Genomic DNA, 21,830 nt, shown 5'->3' on the forward strand with positions numbered 1-21,830 from the left:
TGTTTGCGTTGGAGAGGTGCCGTGGCAGTTCGCAAGTGTTGCCATGCATTCGGTGCCAACACAGCATATCCACAACTCAGTAACCCTACCTGTGCATCTTTGGAATGTGGGAGGAAACCAGGGCAGCCAGAGGAAGCTCCCACAGCGAAAGTGTGCAGGCTCCTTTCGGACAGTGGCCGGAATTGAAACACAATCTTAAAGCTTATGCTAACCACTATTCCACCATGTCATTCTGTTATCCTTAACTTAAATACTCCAACACTGGCCACTAATATCTCCCACTCAAGAATGACCTCCAAAGTCCTCTCCACTTATTTACACTGTTACTGCTATGCTCAGTGATTCTAACCAGACAGAGAGAGTCTCCCTGAGAGTTTGAGGGAACAGGCATGGTGTTTGCCAAGTTACACTGTTTCATTTACTGATTCCCAAAAATGATTCCGGAATGGAAAGGCTTGTCATAGGAGGAGGTTTTGGTGCTTTGGGAAGCTAATCACTGGAATTTAAAAGGATGATTGGGATCTTCAATGAAACCTATCGAATATTGAACGGCTTTGATAGAGTGGATGTAGAGAGGATGTTTCTCATGATATGGAGGTGGATGGAAGAGGTCTGAGACCAGAAAACACAGCCTCCTAATAGAGGGGGCTGAAGGAGGTCAACTTAGAACGATGAGGAGGAATATGTTTACTCAGAACGTGGAGAATATGTGAAATTCTTTGCCACAGATGTCTAAGGAGGACAGGTGATCTGTTATATTTAAGGCAGAGGTTGACAGAATCTTGATTAGTCAGAGCATGAAAGGATATGGTGATAAGACAGGAGATTGTGGTTGAGAGGGAAATCTCTCTTTCCTGATGCAATTTTTGAGGAAATAACAGCAAATACAGACAAAGGAGAGTTAATGGATATTGTTTATTTGGATTTTCAGAAGGCATTTGATAAGGTGCTGCACATAAGGCTGCTGAATAAGATAAATGCTCGTGGTATTACAAGAAAGGTGGAGAGCTTAACAAAGTGTGGTCGCACCCAGAGTAATGCATTTACTCTGGTGGCCCCACTAGAGGAAGGATGTCGAGTCTTTGTAGAGGCTGCTGAAAATATTAACCAGGGTGCTACCTGGATTAGAGAGCATGCGCGACGACTGGAGTTTAGACGAACAGCGACTGTTTTTATTTACTAGAGCGGAGGAGGCTGAGAGTAGATCTGATTGATGTTTCTAAGTTTATGAGCGGCACAGATATACAAGACAGACAGTATCTTTTCTTCAGGGTTGAAATTTCCAGTAGAAGGGGCCATGAATTTAAGATCAGTTGGGGATAATTCTAAAGGACATGTGAGGTACAGTTTGTTTTTCAATTTGAGGTTGTGGGTATTTGTCAATTTAACATTATTATTTCGGCCACACTGCGGAATGTACCGTCCTCAGCAAAGTGGGCAAAAGGATTCACTCCCCGGATTACCCCATCCCGGGACTGGTGTCCCATGAGCACTGCCTCCGGGCTCTTACTGCCTGTGTAATTACCCAGGGCATCACTTGGGGGTGCTCTCCGGACTGAACATACATCGGAGGCAGTTCCGCTGATCCGGAGGTGGAATTACGTCTCTGGAACTGACTCTGACGTCACAGTGCGCGCTGCTGGAGACGGGGTCCGTCAGAAACTTTGGGAATTAAATCTGTCACGGTCCATTAAAGGCGCGGGGGAGGGGGTGGGCGGAGAGTCTGTCAAACTGTGGGTGGGGATGTGCACACATTCAGATGTTCACAGTATCAGACTCAGTCCGGATCTGAGTTCCTGCAGAGACTTCAGTTCCTCTTCCCCGGTCCAACTGATCCGATTGTCCCACAGCCTGAAACAGATGGAAGAATGAAGAGGAAATAACAAATTACACAACAGTGTCAGCAACAGAGGACTAGGGTTAATGTTTCAACAACATTCACAGACAAACACAAGCGGAAACCCGGCGGATCCGCTGATATTTTATGACATTGAATATGAACACAATCACTCACCAGATCCGCTCCAGATTCGGGAGGGCCAGTATGAGGCGGCGAAGAGCGGGGACAGATTGGTCTGTGAGCGAGTTTGATCCGAGATCCAGCTCTGCCAGTGATTGGGTTGCACTGAGAGCGGAGACGAGATCATCGACACCAGCATCAGTGAGACCGACCTTGTACAACCTGGAGATGAGAGAGAGTGAGGGTGAAGGACACCGAGAGACAGTGGACGCTATGAATCTCGAATGTTGACCAATAAGACAATTCTGATCACATTAATGTTCAGCGTCAGACACCCAGTGACTGTAAAGACAATCTCCCACAGTCTTACACTTACCACAGTTTCTGCATTTTACACTCCGAGTTCGTCAGAGCCTCAGACACCAGTTTCACCCCTGAATCTCCTAGTTCATTTTCATTCAGGTTCAGCTTCGTCAGTGAAGGGTTTGTGCTGAGAGCGGAGGCAAGATGCTTGGCACCAGAATCTGTGAGACCGACATTGCTCAGCCTGTGGATGAAAGGGAGAGTGTGGGTAAAGGCCACAGAGAGACAGGAGACGGTAGAAATTCCCAGTGTTTATCAGTAATACAATTACTGATCACCTTAATGTTCAGTGTCAGATACCCAGTGACTATAACCGCAATATCCCTTTCTGACACCATAGTGTCTGTATTTTACACTCTCGATTCCTCAGAGCTGCAGACAGCAGTTTCACTCCTGAATCTCCCAGTTTATTCATCCCAAGTCTAAACACAAACAGACAAATTGATGAACAAATTGATTCAGACAGTGGTTCTGAGGGAATTCCTTTCACCCGGTATTTCAGGAAACATTAAACCCTTCAGTAAATCACTGACCAATTCACATGACTGTCAATGTCCCTCACTGCCCAGCTCCGAATGTTAGTAATTTAGCCTGTCAGTGTGACTCTGTAAACTTTCTATATTCTGTCTCAGTCCCCGACGTTTGGAAAAAAAGTCCTGACGAGATGGTAGAAAGCTGCAGCGTTGGAGGGCTGGAAAAAGTCCCACAGGGAGGAAGAGTTGTGGATGAGAACGTGTCCATGGGAGATGGTGGAAGAAAAGCCCGCCAGGGCAAAAGGGATAGGCAGAGTAATCCCACAGGAGGAAGGGAGATGGGGAATAGAGATACCACGGGAAGAAAGGAGAATAGAGAAGAAAGATGCCACAGAAGGAAGGGAGATGGGAAAGAGATATCCCCACAGGACGAGGGGGGTGGAGAAGAGGGATTCCATGGGAGGACGGGAAATGGAGAAAAGAAATCCCACAGGAGGAAGGGGGATGTGGAAGACAGATGCCACAGGAGGAAGGGGGATGGAGTGGATAATTACCACAGGAGGAAGGAGAATGGAGAAGAGAGATCCCACAGGAGGAAAAATGTATGCAGAGGATAGATCCCAGAGGAGGAAGTGGGATAGGGAAGCTAGATCCCACAATGAAGGAAGATAGGTAAAGAGCCATCCCACAAGATGAAGAGGATATGGCAAAGACAGATCCCATAGGAGGAAAGGGAATGGGGAAGAGAGATCCCATAGGAGGAAAGGGGGATGAAAAAGAGAGATCCCATAGGAGGAAGGCAGATGGGGAAGCAAGATTCCACAACAGGATGTGATGCAGACGTAGATCGCACGGGGAGGGTTGGTCAGAATTGAACCCCACAATTGGAAGAGGTGATGCCCACATGAGTGTTGGGTATCTGGCAGTGAACAAAGTCACACTGTTGGAGTGATCGTGATAGTCACACGCGGGGAGAGGGGTTGGGAAGGATAATCTCGGGTATTTCTCTCCCTCTCACTGGGACATTCCTCTGATTCTCTCTTGTACTTCATCGGGAAGAGGGTGCGCAGATCCGTCACACCTGCTGCAGTCAGTGTTGGTGTCGATGTCAGTAACAGTGAGAAGGAACATTGTCAATTGACGTGTCACATGCAGCGAGAAACACGGCCATTCATGTGATTTACTACCATTAAACCAACGACCATTGTTCGCTCATCTGAAGTCTCCAACATCTCTATACACGAAACCATAGGGCACTCCCGTTCTTGATTTACTGACCGATCGCCTATTAATTTGTCACAAAAACTCATAATCTGCTTTACCTTTACATTAAAACAAAATAATGAAATACTTTCACAGATCAGACTGAGAAATAAGTGAAGTTACCCCAACTCCTGGCATTTGTGCAGCCCAGGTACCAGCCGCTGGATTCCTTCACACTGAATGTGGCAGCCAACTAGGTCGATATGTTTTATTGTATCACAGAGTCCGATGACATGAGACAGGACCGCACAGTCAATCGGGGTCAGTGTCATTCTACTGAATGAAAGTGTTTCCACAGATTCCAGTGCGGCCTGAGCCAGCCCACAATTCTGAGACTCAAACAGGTAGTGCAGTGTGTTCAGGAGGCTCCTTTTACCAGCTTCACTCCTCGTGTTTCCACTCTGGCGTTTAACCTCCTCCCTCACCCAGTCAATCACCCGGCAGGTTGTTTGACGGGGAAATGGTCCCAGAAACTCCTCCAGGCCCCGAGCTGTCATTGGAGAGGAGAGGCCAGCAACAAAACGGAGACACACCTCAAATCGGCCATCTGTTGTGTTGTGGGCTTCAGTGAGGAATTTCAGGATATCCCCGGGATGCGGATTCAGGAACTGTGCGAGTGCCGCTACAAACTCCTGGATGGTGAGGTGTGGGAATGTGTACACCACACATCGGGGAGAATCCTCTCTCTCCAAAAGCTCCATTAAGAACCCAGACAAGAACTGGGAAGGCTTCAGATTGTAGTTGATTAAATCTCCATTTGTAAATACAATCTTCTTGTCAAACACACCTCTGAAGGCCATCTGACCAACCCTGAGTAACACGTCACGGGGGTTCTCAATCTCACGGCCGTGGTTTTTCAGGATGTTGTAAATATAGTAGGAATAGAGTTGGGTTATGGTCTTGGGAACTCGCTGGGGGTCCCTGTCTCTTTTTGCGAAGAAGGGTCCCAGTGCCAGAGCGAGGATCCAGCAGTAGGAGGGATTGTAGCTCATGGTGTACAGGATCTCGTTCTCCTCCACATGTTTGAAAACAGCTTCTGCTACCGTCTTATCTTCAAAATGCCTCATGAAATATCCCTTCCATTCTTCATCGACAAATCCCAGGATTTCAGCCCAGACATTGATTTCTGCCTTTTCTAATAAATGTAACACAGTGGGTCGGGTGGTCACCAGTACTGAACACCCTGGCAGCAGCTTGTGCTGGATTAAACTGTACACAATATCCGACACTTCACACCACCACTCGGGATCTGGGCACTTGTGCTGAGGTTCTGTATCTCTCCGACTGTCAGCAAAATCAATTTTATGTTTGAATTCATCCAAGCCATCGAATATAAACAGCAATCCCTCTGGGTTTTTCCAAACCTCTCTCAGGAAATTCCCAAAGTAAGGATACTGATCCAAAATCAGTTCCCTCAGGTTTATTCTGCAGTTAATGGAGTTTAAATCCCTGAATTTGAAACTGAAGACAAACTGGAATTGCTGGTATATTTTCCCCATGGCCCAGTCATAAACAATCTTTTGCACCATTGTTGTTTTCCCTATCCCCGGGACTCCAGCCAATGCTGCCGAACTCCCAGATTTGCATTTACTTTGGAAAAGCTGCTCTGGAACAACTGATCAGTCCGGAGTTTTTCCAGCTCTCTGCGGAGATGTTGTTTTCTCCACTCCTCGTGGTCTCTGCCTCTCGCCAGCAGCTCGTGTTCCACCAGTCTCCGATCACGAATAGTAGAAATGACCGTGATCTCAGCGTATCGATCAACCAGCTGGAAAACATTCACCTTCTCCGTCATCAGGATCGTGTTCACGCTCAGTGTTTCGGTTTGTGCCCGCAGAGTCTCCTTGTGTTTCTGTTGAACATCTTCCATGGGAACAGAGAAAGAGTCAAAATGTTAGACGCCTCAACTCAGAATTTAGTAAACAACAAATAGTGCAGCACAAAGCTCTTGTATCAATTTAATTTATCAGAATATGTTCATACACTAAAGTAAATTTGGTTGCAGTGAATCAGAATTGTGACGAAAAACCAAGTTATCAGAAGATTGATGCTGATGAGAGAGATAAGGGGAACAATGGAGAAACATTCAAAATGCTAATAAGAGAGAAGAGCGAGATTAACGAGAAAGAAAGACATTTCAGATATTGACAGATTGATTGCTTTGAACCTGAACTGTTTGAAGTTTAATGGACAGGCGATACCCCAGCAGGGGGATAAAAAGAACAGGTTCGCTAAGGCACGACACACACCACGAGATCACGAGATAACGAGACCCTGGAAGAGCGGTGTGCCCCCACAAGTTGATTAAAGTTGGAGGTCTGGTTCGAGGGAACCGACCATAGACTGACAGGGTGAAAAGGAACGATCGGCGGGAACCTGGTGTGTGTGCCCGCCCTTGCCTGGGTGCCGGGTTCACCGCGGAAGAACGGTCGTATCCAGAACGGAGGGATCACAGTCGGTGACCACAGAAGACATAAAAAGGTTCGCCCGAAAGCTAACTGCGAAGAACATCAAAGGTCTGTTTGAATCAAAATTTGCATTCTCTCTCTCTCTCCAACAGCACAACAGCGATTACTGCAAACTGTACTAAGCTGAACTGAACTCTGCGTCACTTGAGACTGATCATTTTACCCCTAGACTGCGATAGAACTTAGCTGATTCCTGTTACCCTAGTTCTGTGTACACGTGTGTATTATCATTGCTAACCTGTTTCATTTACATCCTTACGATTAGAGTACTGTGTTACTTATTTCTTTAATAAAACTTTATTAATTTCTGTTAAACCAGACTCCAACTAAGTGGTCCATTTCTGCTGGTTTGGCAACCCAGTTACGGGGTACGTAACAGAATAAAACAAAAGAAACCTACTGCATGTCGATCAGCAACGTTGTAGGGGTGGTGGGGGTCAGCTGTCAAGGTCTCGCAAAGCTGACTCAGACAATCAGCGTTTCTAATCAAACATAAATAATTTATTCACCCTACTATACCACGGATGCTGGACAACTCACCGAGATCATCCAGAAGAATGTCCGGGCCTGCAGTTCTGCAGTCTCATGTCCACTAAACAGTATCCACGGGAAATACTCAGCAGGACAGGGAGAATAAAAACATAGAAACATAGAAAACCTAGAGAACAATACAGACTCTTCAGCCAACAATTCTGTGCCGAACATGTCACTACCTTAGAATTACCTAGGCTTTATCCATAGCCCTCTACTTTTCTCAGCTCCATGTCGCCATCCAGGAGTTTCTCAGAAGACCCTACTGTTTCCGCTTCCACTAATGTCGCCGGCAGCCCATTCCACGCACTCACCACTCTCTGCGAAAGAAAACTTACCCCTGACATCTCCTCTGTACCTACTTCCAAGCACCTTAAAACTATGTGCTCTCGTGCTAGCCATTTCAGCCCTGGGGAAAAGCCTTTGACTATCCACTCAATCAATGCCTCTCATTATCTTGTACACCTCTATCAGGTCACTTCTCATCCTCCGTCGCTCCAAGAAAACAAGTCCGAGCACACTCATACTGTAAGGCATTCTACCCAATCTAGGAAACATCTTTGTAAATCTCCTCTGCACCTTTTCTATGGTTTCCACGTCCTTCCTGTACTGAGGCGACCAGAATTGAGTACAGTACTCCAAGTGGGCTCTTACCACTGTCTTGTATAGCTGTAATATTACATCTTGGTTCTTAAACTCAATCCCACGACTGATGAAGGCCAATGCACCATATGCCTTTTTAACCACAGAGTCAACTTACATTGCAGCTTTGAGTGTCCTATGAACTCGGACCCCAAGATCCCTCTGATCCTCCACACTTCCAAGAATCTTACCATTAATGCTATATTCTGCCATCATATTTGCCCTAACAAAATAAACCATCTCACACTTATCTGGGTTAAACTCTATTTGCCACTTCTCAGCCCAGTTTTGCATCCCATCAATGTCTCGTTGTAATCTCTGACAGCCCTTCACACTATTCACTACACCCTCAAGCTTCGTGTCGTCAGCAGATTTACTAAACCATCCCTCCACTTCCTCATCCAGATCATTTATAAAAATCACGAACAGTAGGGATCCCACAACCGATCCCCAAGGCACACCGCTGCTCTGGAGAAAGGGAGAGAGTGGATGCTACAGATCTATTATTCAAATTGAACTAAAATTTTGAAAAGCAGGATCATTTCCAATCCCGGTAGCATCTGGTAAAACTCTCTTCTCCGAGTTCTCCAGATCCTTCCTGTAATGGACCGACAGAATTGAACCAATTCTCCAAGTGCAAGTCCAAGTGCAGCCAAACCAAAGTTTTATACATCTGTAACCTAAAGCTTCGATAGACTTAGTGCTCCGTACAATGAAGTGAACTATGTGATCATATCTTCTTCATTTACCTGTGTTGTCACACCTAGCGAGCTACGGACATTGACAACAAACTTCCTCTGCACCTCAATGATGTTAGCGTCTGCCAGCTACTTTAAACATCCCCCATACCTTCACACTTTTCTGGATTAAACTCCATCTGCTATTTGTCCACCCGCCTCTGCAACTGATCTATACCCCACTCAACGGCTGTGAAGGCGGATGAAGGCTGCAACAAATCCGCCAGCTCCAATTGTCGTGGTTTCCATGCCATTGGAATCAGTTGGTTGATTTGTGAAGTATTGTGTGCTTCTTGGAGTGCAACATCAAGTATTCGTTAAACAAATTCACGCACAGGTGTCTTCGCTCTGGGGGCCACTTCTTCAGAATGAAGACCATCATCCTCGACCTCGAGGGATAGCCACGACGATACCCCACTGGACTCTTTGAGACATTTCTTCCCTCTCCATTACTCATTGTCTCACCTCAGCTTCAGAAAGCATATATTTCATTTGCAGACTAAATTCACAACATTTCCCGTCACCGTCACGGGACGGTGACAAACTATGCTCTAATCCTCTTTGGAACATGCCGGTTCGAAATTCTGATCAGCTGATATATATCGACTCTCACCAGACGGAGATTTGCCCTGTAACAGTTGTTCCTCACCTGACTTCTACCATTTAATCTGCCTTCCCCAATTTAACATCCCCACCCTGTGTATCACCTAAGCTGCAGACCTCTCTTTATTCATAACCATCTCAGAACTTGAGTTGTGTTCATTGTTCCCGAAACCTCTCCCACTGAAACCCGAGCCCGTCCTGAAATAAGGGATAGCCGATGTCAATGTAGGACCTGGTCTGGATGAGGTGTGGGAAAGTTACTTGCAGTGAAAGTACACCTGAAGAATGTGAAACCTCACGGTATGTCAGGATCCTGACAGGAGTGTGCGGGACCTCAGAGTGTTCCGGAGCCTTGTAAAGTAGTTAAAGGGTTTCACATTGTGTGACGGCTCTTGCAGGAGTGTATGGCATCTCGCAGCGTGTAGGTAGACGGCAAGAGGCTTGTGGAGTCTCGCAGCGTGTCAGCCCCTGCCAGGGGCGTGTGGTGTCTAGCGGTGTGTCAGTACCCTGCCAGAGATGTGCAGGGTTTCACAGCGCATTAGGATCCTGCCAGGGGTGTGTGGTGTCTAGCGGTGTGTCAGTACCCTGCCAGAGATGTGCAGGGTTTCACAGCGCATTAGGATCCTGCCAGGGGTGTGTGGTGTCTAGCGGTGTGTCAGTACCCTGCCAGAGATGTGCAGGGTTTCACAGCGCATTAGGATCCTGCCAGGGGTCTGTGGTGTCTAGCGGTGTGTCAGTACCCTGCCAGAGATGTGCAGGGTTTCACAGCGCATTAGGATCCTGCCAGGGGTGTGTGGTGTCTAGCGGTGTGTCAGTACCCTGCCAGAGATGTGCAGGGTTTCACAGCGCATTAGGATCCTGCCAGGGGTCTGTGGTGTCTAGCAGTGTGTCAGTACCCTGCCAGAGATGTGCAGGGTTTCACAGCGCATTAGGATCCTGCCAGGGGTGTGTGGTGTCTAGCGGTGTGTCAGTACCCTGCCAGAGATGTGCAGGGTTTCACAGCGCATTAGGATCCTGCCAGGGGTGTGTGGGGTTTCCAAATAACAGGTATACTCTACATAGACGTTTATTGTGTAACGGATCTTGAAAATGACATTTTAATCTTCACCATGTATCCGGGGCCAGCAAATACCATTTATATCATCTTCTTAGAGAGTTGAGAGTTCTGAGGAAAACACCGGTGATCTGGCGCTAAACGATGCAGGCATGTTTTCTCAGTAGCCATTCATTCAACGTATTCGAGTGAGACAGGGAACGTAGGAAAGCATGGATTGTATAAACAGTTACATTAGAGAATGGCAAACTAGTAGAGAAGTTGTTCTTCAAAGATCCAGGGGAGTATCTATTGCATGTTCAGAAGTGGTTACCTAGAGTGCCAGGATTTCGGTGTTTCAGAAAGAACAGGGAGGAAGACAAAAGGGGTGGGCGTGGCACTGCTGATCAGAGATAATGTCACGGTTGCAGGAAAGGAGGAAGTTATGGAGGGATTGCCTACTGAGTCTCTGTGGGTGGAAGTTATAAACAGGAAGAGGTCAATAACTCTACTGGGCGTTTTTTTATCGACCACCCAATAGTAACATGGACATCGAGCAGCAGATGGGGAGACAGATTCTGTAAAGATGCAAGAATAACCGGGTTGGCGTGGCGGGAGGTTTTAATTTCCAAAATATTGATTGCAATCACCCTAGAGCAAGGGCTTCAGATGAGGTGGAGTTTGCTAGGTGTATTCAGGAAGGTTTCCCGATATAATATGTAGATAAGCCTACAAGAGGAGAAGCTGTACTTGATCTGGTATTGGGAAATGAACCTGGTCAAGTGTCAGATCTCTCAGTGGAATAGCATTTTGGAGATAGTTATCACAATTCTGTCTCCTTTACCATAGCATTAGAGCGGCGTAGGAACAGACAAGTTAGGAGTGAGGAGAAATATGAAGTAATTGGGCAGGAACTTGGAATCATAAATTGGGAACAGATGTTCTCAGGGAAATGTATGGCAGAAATGTGGCAAACGTTCAGGGGATATTTGCGTGGCATTCTGCATAGGTGCGTAGGGTACAGGAACCGTGGTGCACAAAAGCTGTTGAAAATCTCGTCAAGAAGAAAAGAAAAGCTTACAAAAGGTTCAAAAATCTAGGCAATGCTAGAGACCTAGAAGATTATAAGGCTAGCAGGAAGGCGCTTAAGGATGAAATTAGGAGAGCCAGAAGGGACCATGAGAAGGCCTTGGCGGGAAAGATTAAGGAAACCACCCAAGGCATTCTACAAGTATGTGAACAGCAAGATGATAAGAGAGAATAGGACCAATCAAGTGTGACAGTGGAAAACTGAGTATGGAACCGGAATAGATAGCAGAGGTTCCTAGTAAGTACTTTGCTTCAGTATTCACTACGGAAAAGGATCTTGGCGAGCATACAGACATGAAGAAAGAGGACATGCTGGAGCTTTTGGAAAAGTCTCCGGGACCAGACGAGATGCACCCCAGGTTACTACGGGAGGCGACGGAGCAGATTGATGAGTCTCTGGCAACTATCAACGCATCATCAATCGGGACAGGAGAGGTTCCAGTGGGTTGTAGGTTTGTAGATGTTGTTCCCTTATTCAAGAAAGGTAGTAGAGATTGCACTGGAAATTATAGACCAGTGAATCTTACTTCAGGAATTGGTAGACCGATGGAAAAGACACTGAGAGGCAGGATTTATGAACATTCAGAGAGGCATAATATGATTAGGAATAGTGAGCATTGTTTTATCAAAGGCATGTCGTGCCTTACGAGCCTGATTGATTTTTTTTGAGGATGTGACTAAACACATTGATGAGGTAGAGCAGTAGATATACAGTATAATGGATTTTAGCAAGGCATTTGGCATGGTACCCTATGCAAGGCTTATTGAGAAAGTACGAAGTCATACGATCCAAGGGGACATTGCTTTGTGGATGTAGAACTGGCTTGCCCACAGAAGGCAAAGTGTGGTTGTAGGTGGTTCATATTCTGCATGGAGGTCGATGACTCAGGGATCTGTTCGGGGTCCCTTTCACTTCGTGATTTTTATCATTGACCTGGATGAGGAAGTGGAGTAATGGATTAATACATTTGCTGATGACACAAAGCTTGGGAGAGTTGTGGATAGTGTGGAGGGCTGTCAGAGGTTACAGCGGGACATCAATAGGATGCAAAATTGGGCGGAGAGATGGCAGATGGAGTTTAACCCAGATAAGCGTGAGGTGGTTTATATTGGTAGGTCAAATATGATGGCAAAATATAATATCAATGGTAAGCCTTTTGGCAGTGTGGAGGATCGGAGGGATCATGGGGTCCGAGTCCACAGTACACTCAAAGCTGCTGCGCAGGTTGACTCTGTAATTAAGAAGGTATACGGTGCATTGGCCTTCATCAACCGTGGGACTGAGTTTAAGAATTGAGATGTAATGTTACGGCTACATAGGACTCTGGTCAGACCCCACCTGGAATACTGTGCTCGGTTCTGGTCACCTCAGTACAGGAAGAATATGGAAAATATAGAAAGGGTGCAGAGGGGATTTACAAGGATGTTGCCTGGATTAGGGAGCATGCATTTTGAGAAGAGGTTGAGTGAACTCGGCCTTTTCTCTCTGGAGGATGAGAAGTGACGTGACAGAGGTGTACAAAATAATGAGAGGCACTGATCGTGTGGATAGTCAGAGGCTTTTTCCCAGGGCTGAAATGGCTAGCATGAGAGGACATAGTTTTAAGGTGCTTGGAAGTAGGTAAAAAGGAGATGTCAGGGGTAAGTTTTTTACGCAGAGAGTGGTCAGTGTTTGGAATGGTCTGCCGGTGGTGGGAATGGGTACGATAGCGTCTTTTAAGAGACTCCTGGATAGGTACATAGAGCTTCGAAAAATAGAGGGCTATGCGTAAACATAGGTAATTACTGAAGTAACTGACATTACTCAATGTTAGGCGCAGCATTGAGGGCCGATGGGCCTGCATTGTGTTGTAGGTTTTCTACATATCTATATTTCTAAGTCAGTGTGAGAATTCTACAGCTGTATCTGTTCCCTTGGCAAGCAGCATGAAGAACATTGAAGAATAATTTTGCAGGCAATTTGTAGAGATATACTAAGTCAGTGGTGCAAGGAAACTGAGGGGTTTTGGTGGCAGAATATGGACCGAAACAATAATTACGGAAGTGACAGAGACTGAGAGGTCTTTCTAAAGTTCCTAATTAGCCTATCTCAGGTCCTATAAGAACAATAACATATTTGGAATTTGTTCTTGGAAATGAGAGACGCTGAACCAGGACACTGGCAGGGATTCCTCATGTTTCTGATGAAGACTTTCGAATACTGAGATACAACATTGGCTACTGTAAGATTAATAACTGTTGCAATATCTGTCTTTCCTTCGCCCTCTCTTCTGTTAGATGTGCAGTTGGATGATACAACACTGTCTGTGAATATGAAGCTTTTCGGACTCTGAGCACTTGCACTGCCCAGGGCTCCATTTTCACAGGCACAATGTGCTTATGGATGAAGTGAGCTTCTCATCAGTCTGGAGCATGTAATTTATCTCAACATTTTTTTTATCGATTTCTTCAGTTCTTCTCAGTTTCCTCGCCGCATTAACACAACACTGGGTTTCTCTGACCTAATTGACAGCTCTTACCCGTCCACAGTTTCCATCACACACCACAGGCAGACATGAATTTCAGTTCTGTAGATTTTTCAACCCTCACTGCCCCCCCACCCTCCCCTCACCTCCACTGTCTCCTGATGGACTTCCCACTGTTTGCATTAAGAGAGTGCAGATATAAACAGACTGGGTTACAGTTGCTTTTTTGGGATTGGACAGGTTAGTTGGAATATGACCTGGTTTTCTGTTTAAAGGGAAGCTGTTGCTGGTATTCTGTGACTAGAACTTCAATCGATGTCCAACTCGAAGAACTGATTATCTGCGGGGACTGACGGAGTTTAGAGAAATGAATTAGGATGAGGGATGTTCGGCAGTGGGGAAGGGGGAGAGAGGCAGGTAGGGTGAGGTTTCGACCTTTTGGGGTGTAGAGGTTTCCCAGATTTCCCCTCCACCGGATTGCTCCTTCGTATGCTCTGACCCCGGTGGAAGCAGCTGTAGTTCCAGGCACCAGAGAGGAGTCACCCCTTTCCTCAAGTCCCGACTCTCAGCCTCGTTCCTCATTATGTCCTCTGAAAACTCTTCCTCCAGGAGACGATGTTTCTATGTGCCTTAGTATGTACTGTGTCACAGTGACGACATTTACCTGGTCAAACCCCCGTGACTCATCAACATGACCGTTCTGCGCAAGTGTCAGCGGTTGGTGGAAACAGCATTTTCTTCACCTACCTTTCAGCTCACTGGGGATCTCCCGTAAACCTTGAGCGGGGTCTGATCGCTCGTACGGTGCACAACCTGTTTAATTTTAAACAGTTTGGTGAAATCAGATGTGTTGAATTATAAAGTGTGCATTGTTTGAATCCGAATTGACATTAATCTCTACTATTATCTCACCATATTCCTGTATTTCTTTAAGTATTTTGTCCAACTTTGGGACGCCATTCCGCATTTTCACAAACGATTCCCACATCACCCTCCGGGCGCGGGAGCCTCTCTCAATCACCAGGCTCAAGAGGAGTTTAGAACCATCCACCAACTCTCCCTTATCAGCGAGATCAGAGATTTTCTGTGAGGTGCAGAAATGAACATATTGGGGACTGCCAGATTCACAGAGAATGCGAAGTAAGCGATGTACCCTTTATCGGGATCACACGGCTGGATGCCGATCCTCTCTGGAGATGGGCTGTACATTCAGAGCAGAGAACAGAGAAGGGCATTCACCGTGAACCTGGCCCACCAGTCAATGAGATCCTGGCTGGTCTGTGACCACTTTGTTACAATGATTCCAACCCATAAATAATTCCTCATCAGATTTGACAGTGTCAGTAAGAAATCATAAAATATGATTTATCATAAAGCAGATGAACAAAGAAGTCAAGAAGCTTTTTTCATAACACGTGTTCAGTCTCAGAGAAGTTACAGAAAAGATGATCCGATTAATCTTCTCAGTCTGCCAGTATCCAACATGACGGCGACTGGCACCCACTGTATTTCCATTTTCTTTTCTGGTGGCGTTTCTTCAGTGATTACATCACAACATCACAACATGGTAGTGTACCACGAAAGACACAGTTTGCAGTTACAAATTATAACACAAGCACCTCCACCCAAAAGAGAACACTGTCGAGCTCCTGTGACACCCACAGGTGATGCCCAGGTTTTCACTGAAATCCTACGGTCACGCTCTGCGATCGTCCTAAACCGAAATACCGTATCATATTTCTATTTAATGTCCATTATGTTAAGCCTATACAACAGTTACCCGCTTCCCTCGCTGTGAAAATGAGCAATCACCCACCAGTCCGGGGGATATTTTCACCCCTTTTCTGTCATTGGTGCAGATTTATAATTTTGTGATTGTACAGGGCATGCAAAATTTGGGCACCCCTGGTCAAAATTTCTGTTACTGCGAATCGTTAAGTGAGTAGAAAATGAACTGATCTCCAAAAGACATGAAGTTAAAGATGAAACATTCTTTTCAACATTTTAAACAAGATTAGTGTATTATTTTTGTTTTGTACAATTTTAGAGTGAAAAAAAAGGAAAAGAGCACTATGTAAAAGTTTGGGCACCCCAAGAGATTTGAGCTCTCAGATAACTTTTACTAAGGTCTCAGACCTTAATTAGCTTGTTAGAGCTATGGATTGTTCACAATCATCGTTAGGAAAGACCAGGTGATGCAAATTTCAGAGCTTTATAAATACCCGGAATCCTCAAACCTTGTCCCAACAATCAGCAGCCATGGGCTCCTCTAAGCAGCTGCCTAGCGCTCTGAAAATTAAAATAAATGATGCCCACAAAGCAGGAGAAGACTATAAGAAGATAGCAAAGCGTTTTCAGGTAGCCGTTTCCTCAGTTCATGAGGTAATTAAGAAATGGCAGTTAACAGGAACGGTGGAGGTCAAGTTGAGGTCTGGAAGACGAAGAAAGCTTTCAAGAGAACTGATCGTAGGATTGCTAGAAAGACAAATCAAAACCCCGTTTGACTGGAAAAGACCTTGAGGAAAGTTTTGCAGACTCTGGAGTGGTGGTGTACTGTTCTACTGTGCAGCGACACCTGCACAAATATGACCTTCATGGAAGAGTCATCAGAAGAAAACCTTTTCTGCGTCCACAAAATTCAGCGTCAGAAGTTTGCAAAGGAACACTTAAACAAGCCTAGTGCATTTTGGAAACATGAAGTTGAAATAGAACTTTTTGGCCGCAATGAGCAAAGGTATGTTTGGAGAAAAAAGGGTGCAGAATTTCATGAAAAGTACACCTCTCCAACTGTTAAGCATGGGGGTGGATTGCAGCCAGTGGCACGGGGAACGTTTCACTGGTAGAGGGAAGAATGAATTTGATTAAATGCCAGCAAATTTCTGGAAGCAAACATCACACCGTCTGTCTTCTACAACAGGATAATGATCCTAAACACACCTCAAAAATACAAAATGGACTACCTCAAGAGGTGCAAGCTGAAGGTTTTGCCATGGCCCTCTCAGTCCCCCGACCTAAATGTCATCGAAAATCTGTTGATAGACCTCAGAAGAGCAGTGCACGCAAGACGGACCAAGAATCTCAGAAAACTAGAAGCCTTTTGCAAGGACGAATGGGCGAAAATCCTCCAAACAAGAATTCAAAGACCCTTAGCTGGCTACAGAAAGCGTTTATATTATGTGATATTTGCCAAAAGGGGTATTACTGAGTACTGACCATACAGGGTGCCCAAACTTTTGCTTCGGGCCCTTTTCCTTTTTTGTCATTTTAAAACTGTAAAAGATGGAAATTTAAAAAAAAAAAACACTTAAAATATTAAAGAAATGTGTCATCTATAACTTTATGCCTTTTGGAAATCAGGTCATCTTTTACTCGCTTAACTATTCACAGTAACAGAAATTTTGACCAAGGGTGCCCAAACTTTTGCATGCCACTGTATATTCAGTATTTATTTCCCAGTTGTTCATTTATCTGCTTTAATATCCGATGAGTCAGATTTTGGACACCTATGATGTGTGAACATTCAAACCCATTCTCTCGCTCACTTACCCGATGTTCCTCTTCACTGAACTGATTCTCGAACGTTAACGCCAGGCTCATTCCGTGCACCACTCCTTCCATCGCCTGCTCCAGCCTGTCCCGGTAGAAGTCAATCAACTGCAGAAGCTTGAAATTGTTCCAGTTTGCCAGGAGCTCGGTGATTACTGAGCTCGGACCTGTGGAGCGAAGCGAAGGAAACTAAAGACATTATCGAACCTTTATTGCTCAACACCTTTCCATCTAGAACCTAAGGTCGGTGCACCATGTTACCAAACACAATCAGAAATAGACACACACAGGTGTTACCATTTTGAAGCACAAATCAGGGAAGGACTTACACAGCGAAAGACATGGCACTGAGAGATATAGATCCAACTCCAAGGAATTTAATTAATTGATAGTGGCGTCACGTGGAGACAGGGTATTAAAGAGAGTCCTGGAACATTTAATTTTGTTAACCTAGCTACTGAGTAGAGAAATTGGAGCTGTATGAGTCGTTCGTGAGGTCTTGTTTGGAGTATTGCGTGCAGTTGCACCTTAGATCGACTTCAGTATATTTCAATTCTCATTAATCCCACCTGCATTTACCTACTTCTTGAGCTGAATGAATGGTTTGAGGTGGTTAACATTACACAGGTCTGTGAAAGTAGAAGTTAAAACGAAGATTAGGAACAGTATTCTGCTTAGCCTGACATCAGTGATGTGAACAATTCTCGGCCATTGTAGAAGCTGTATCAGGAGAAAATTCAAAAGGCCTAACAAATTCAACAATGCTTTGTGAAACAGAAATCACACTGGCTTAACCCCTTGCAATACTTTTGAGGATGCAACTAGCAGAATATATAAGGTGGGACCAGCGAATGTAGAATATTAGGATTTTCAGTAAAATCACGCATTACAGATTATCAGGCAAGCGTAAACCACGAGGGGTTGCGGATAAAGTAATGATACGGATACGAACGTGTTGGTCGAATTACATAGATTAGGCATAAAGTGATTGTTTTCCGAATGGCAATGAGTGAGGAGTGGTACCACCGGAATCAATGCCAGGACCCGAGATATTCAGAAAGGCTATTTCCACGAGGGAAATAAATGAAACATCTCCATGTTTCTGAATGACCTAAATCTGGATGGAAGGCGAGAATCGAAGAGACAGGCTGCGACAGATTTAAATTTGTCCAGGAAGTTGAGAAATACCTGGCAGATACAGTACGAATAACAAATATACGACTGGCCAATTTGGTGGAAATGACAGGATGGCTGCGTACCCGGGTGTTTTTCTGATGTTGACGCCTCTGAGTCTCGTCCCTCGCTGGCTCCATCAGCCATTGTGAAGACAGGTGTTAACAGATTCTAGTTCTCTGCAAGAAACAAAATCAAGAATAGGGTCCGGTATTAATTTAGGTATAAAGGAGAAAGCTGATATCTGTACAGAGCAACATACTGCCAAAAATATAGTCCTTCCCAATGAAATCATGATAAGGCTTGATCCTTCTGCACACACCCATAGAACTTCTGGAAGATACTTTATGGCCGGATGACTGGATGAGATGCCCGTGCTTTTCCAGGCAATCCCGTGACATGAGCAAGAGTGAGATGTCACACCGGCTTGTCAAGTCAACAGAACGTCAATGCAGGTTGGAGGTCCTGAGCAGGAAACACATACAGCTTGTGCCCTCCGACCACTAGTGGCGCTATGGTGATCAATGGACATCTGGTACAGCAGCGAGTGCTCAAACACTTCTGCTGACCTTGGCACATCTATTCCTCACTTCGCCAAATTGTACACATTTCTCCATCACACCTGATTCTCAGAGTCTCCTTCCATTTTTTTTTAAATTACGAAGTATTGACGTCACTGGCAAGACTACATATCTTGTTTGAGGCAATGTGGAAAGCCAGTCCCGCGTACAGCATCACGATGTCTTGCCTTAAACCACTATATTTTCACTGGCAGGTCTTCAGCGCCTAAATTTCGTTCAGGATTTATTGGAGCATATCATCTGGCTACCATTGGATCGTTACATCCAATACAGCAAGTTTTACAAAAAATCTTCAAAATAATTTTAAATGCTGGAATTATTCAACAAGACAGACGGTGTAATACTTTTTTTCAGGTCGAGGGACCATAATCAGAATTGAGCCTGTCCACAGCTGTTCCCCAATCTACTGAACACTTCCAGTACACTCTGTTTGCGTTTCACATTTCCCTCACCGAAGATTTATTTTAATTATTTAATGGATAAGAATTTCATCAATTGCCTGTAAAATATATCCTGCAAAATTAAGCAAGACTATTGGAATACCATTCGATTTCCCTAATGCGACAATCTTCAATGTTTTATTAGATAGAGTACGTAACTGACAGCATGGAGCATAACCTCGATACGTCCCTTATCTTGTTTCATTGGGTCTGCACCCGAGATGACACTCTGACTGCCGAGTGGCAGTCACCGGACCTTGATAAGATCACTGACCTGGGGATCGGGGCGACACGCGGTCTGGGGATAGGGGCGCCGTGCGGACTCGTTGCGGTGGTGTTGGTGTTGTGTGAATAACTCTCCTTGCAGCTCGCAGACAATGAAGGGAGACCCTCATCACAAACAACCGAACAGAGAAATAATACATTTAAGGCCACGTGTTTCTTAGTTACCCGGACAACAATTCGGCAATATCTGAAGTTTATTGAACAGTTGCGTGCAACGGTGAGATGACTGTATTTCATAGGAATACCTTCACTGAAAGTTAGAGAGCAGCACACACAAACTTCTGGAAGAATTGAGCAGATAAGGCAGCTTCTATGGACAGGAATATTACGGTCGACGTTTCAGATCCGGGGCTTTTCATCCGGACGTTGATTCTCTATTCATCTCCCGAGATGCTGCTTGACCTGCTGAGTTTTGTGTGTGTTGCTCTGGATTTCCAACATTCTCAAATTTCTTGTTTTGTGACTAAATATATATTTCTCAGTAACCTACCTTGTACTGGGTCTCCCGATTCGGATCTCTTTGAGTCCGTTATTGTTTTTGTGGGTAAACGTGCACTCCGGAGTAAATATTACTTCCACTTGATAATCAGAAACAAAAAGATGGGTTTGTCAGTCGATACGCTTCTCCACTCCCCCCCCCCCCGCCTCCCACCGCACCCCAAGCAGTTACTGTATTCGGTTTTGATCGGATTAGTGAGCTCAGATTAATTCACCGGGACGTCAGCAGTACACCGGACATTCAAAAGTGTCATGGAAGTGAGGTTCCTGCAGCGAAAATTACGACTGAGACGGTACTCAGGAGGCTTAATGGTCTGAGGGTGGATAAATCTCCTGGACCTGATGGAATGCACCCACGGGTTCTGAAGAAAGCAGCTCTAGCGACTGCGGTGGCGTTTACGATGATCTTTCAAGAATCGGTAGATTCTGGCATTGTACCGGGTGACTGGAAAATTGCAAATGTTACTCCGCTACTTAACAAGGGTGGGAGGCAGCAGAAAGGAAACTGTAGACCTGTTAGCCTGATATCAGTGGTTGGGAAGTTGTTGGAATCGATTGTTAGGGATGAGATTACAGCGTACTGGAGCCACATGACAAGACAGGCCAACGCCAGCATCGTTTCCTAAAAGGAAGATCCTGCAGTTCTTTGAAGAAATTACAAGCAGGGTATACAAAGAAGATGCAGTAGAAATGGTGTACTTTGATTTTCAGAAGGCCATTTGACAAGGTGCCGCACATGAGGCTGCTTAGCAAGATAAAAGCCCATGGAATTACAGGGAAGTTACTAGTATGGATGGAGCACTGGCTGGTCGGCAGAAAAAAAAGAGTAGACGGAGGAATGGGTAGTGTTGAGGAAACAGAGAGCATGCAGAGAGACTTAGATATTTAGGGGAATAGGCAATGAATTGGCAAATGAAATACAATGTTGGAAGGTGTATGATCATGCACTTTGGTGGAAGAAATAAACTGGCAAACTGTTATTTACATGGGGAAAGCATTAAAATGCAGGGATGCCAAAAACTTGGGAGTCCTTGTGCAAGATGCCCGAAAGGTTAACCTGCAGGTTGAGTCGGTTGTGAAGAAGGTGAATGCAATGTTGGCATTCATTTCTAGAGGTGTAGAATATAAGAGCCGGGATGTGATGTTGAGGCTCTATAAGGCAATCGTAAGACCACACTTAGAGTATTGTGCAATTTTGGGCTTCTTATGATAGAGAGGATATACTGACATTGAACAGGGTTCAGAAAAGATTCAGTAGAATGATTCGAGGAATGAGAGGGTTACTGTAGGAGGAACGTCTGGAAGCTCTTGGGCTGTATTCCCTGGGGTTCAGGAGAATGAGGGGGGGGGGATCTCATAGAAGCATTCCAAATGTTAAAAGGACTGAAAAGATTAGATATGACAAAGTTACTTCCCATTGTAGGGGATGCTAGGGCAAGAGGGCATGACTTCAGGATTAAAGGACGTCCTTTAAAAACTAAAAAAAACTGAGATGCAGAGAAATTACTTTAATCAGAGGGTGGTAAATCTGTGGAAATCCACAAGCGGCTATGGAGGCCAAGTCACTGGGTGTATTTAAGGCAGAGATAGACAGGTTCCTGATTAGCCAGGGCATTAAAGGGTTTGGGGTGAAAGCGGGGGAGTGGGCGTGAGTGGATGAAGTGGAGCCGCGCACGATTGAAT

At 45.1% G+C, this 21,830-nt stretch overlaps 1 protein-coding gene across 1 annotated transcript; it reads right to left on the minus strand.

The window, feature by feature from the left end:
• Window positions 1-1,324: 1,324 nt before the first annotated feature.
• Window positions 1,325-18,490, minus strand: LOC140207949 (NACHT, LRR and PYD domains-containing protein 3-like). The gene is given in 10 exon segments (XM_072276486.1): window positions 1,325-1,851; window positions 2,015-2,182; window positions 2,337-2,507; window positions 2,659-2,745; window positions 4,183-5,653; window positions 5,656-5,919; window positions 14,372-14,437; window positions 14,537-14,708; window positions 17,171-17,337; window positions 18,430-18,490. Coding segments are annotated over 10 exon segments (2,715 nt in total). The 3' UTR covers window positions 1,325-1,763.
• Between the last annotated feature and the right edge of the window lie 3,340 nt (window positions 18,491-21,830).

The sequence above is a fragment of the Mobula birostris genome, chromosome 13, assembly GCF_030028105.1.
Source record: "Mobula birostris isolate sMobBir1 chromosome 13, sMobBir1.hap1, whole genome shotgun sequence".
NCBI lineage: Eukaryota > Metazoa > Chordata > Chondrichthyes > Myliobatiformes > Myliobatidae > Mobula > Mobula birostris.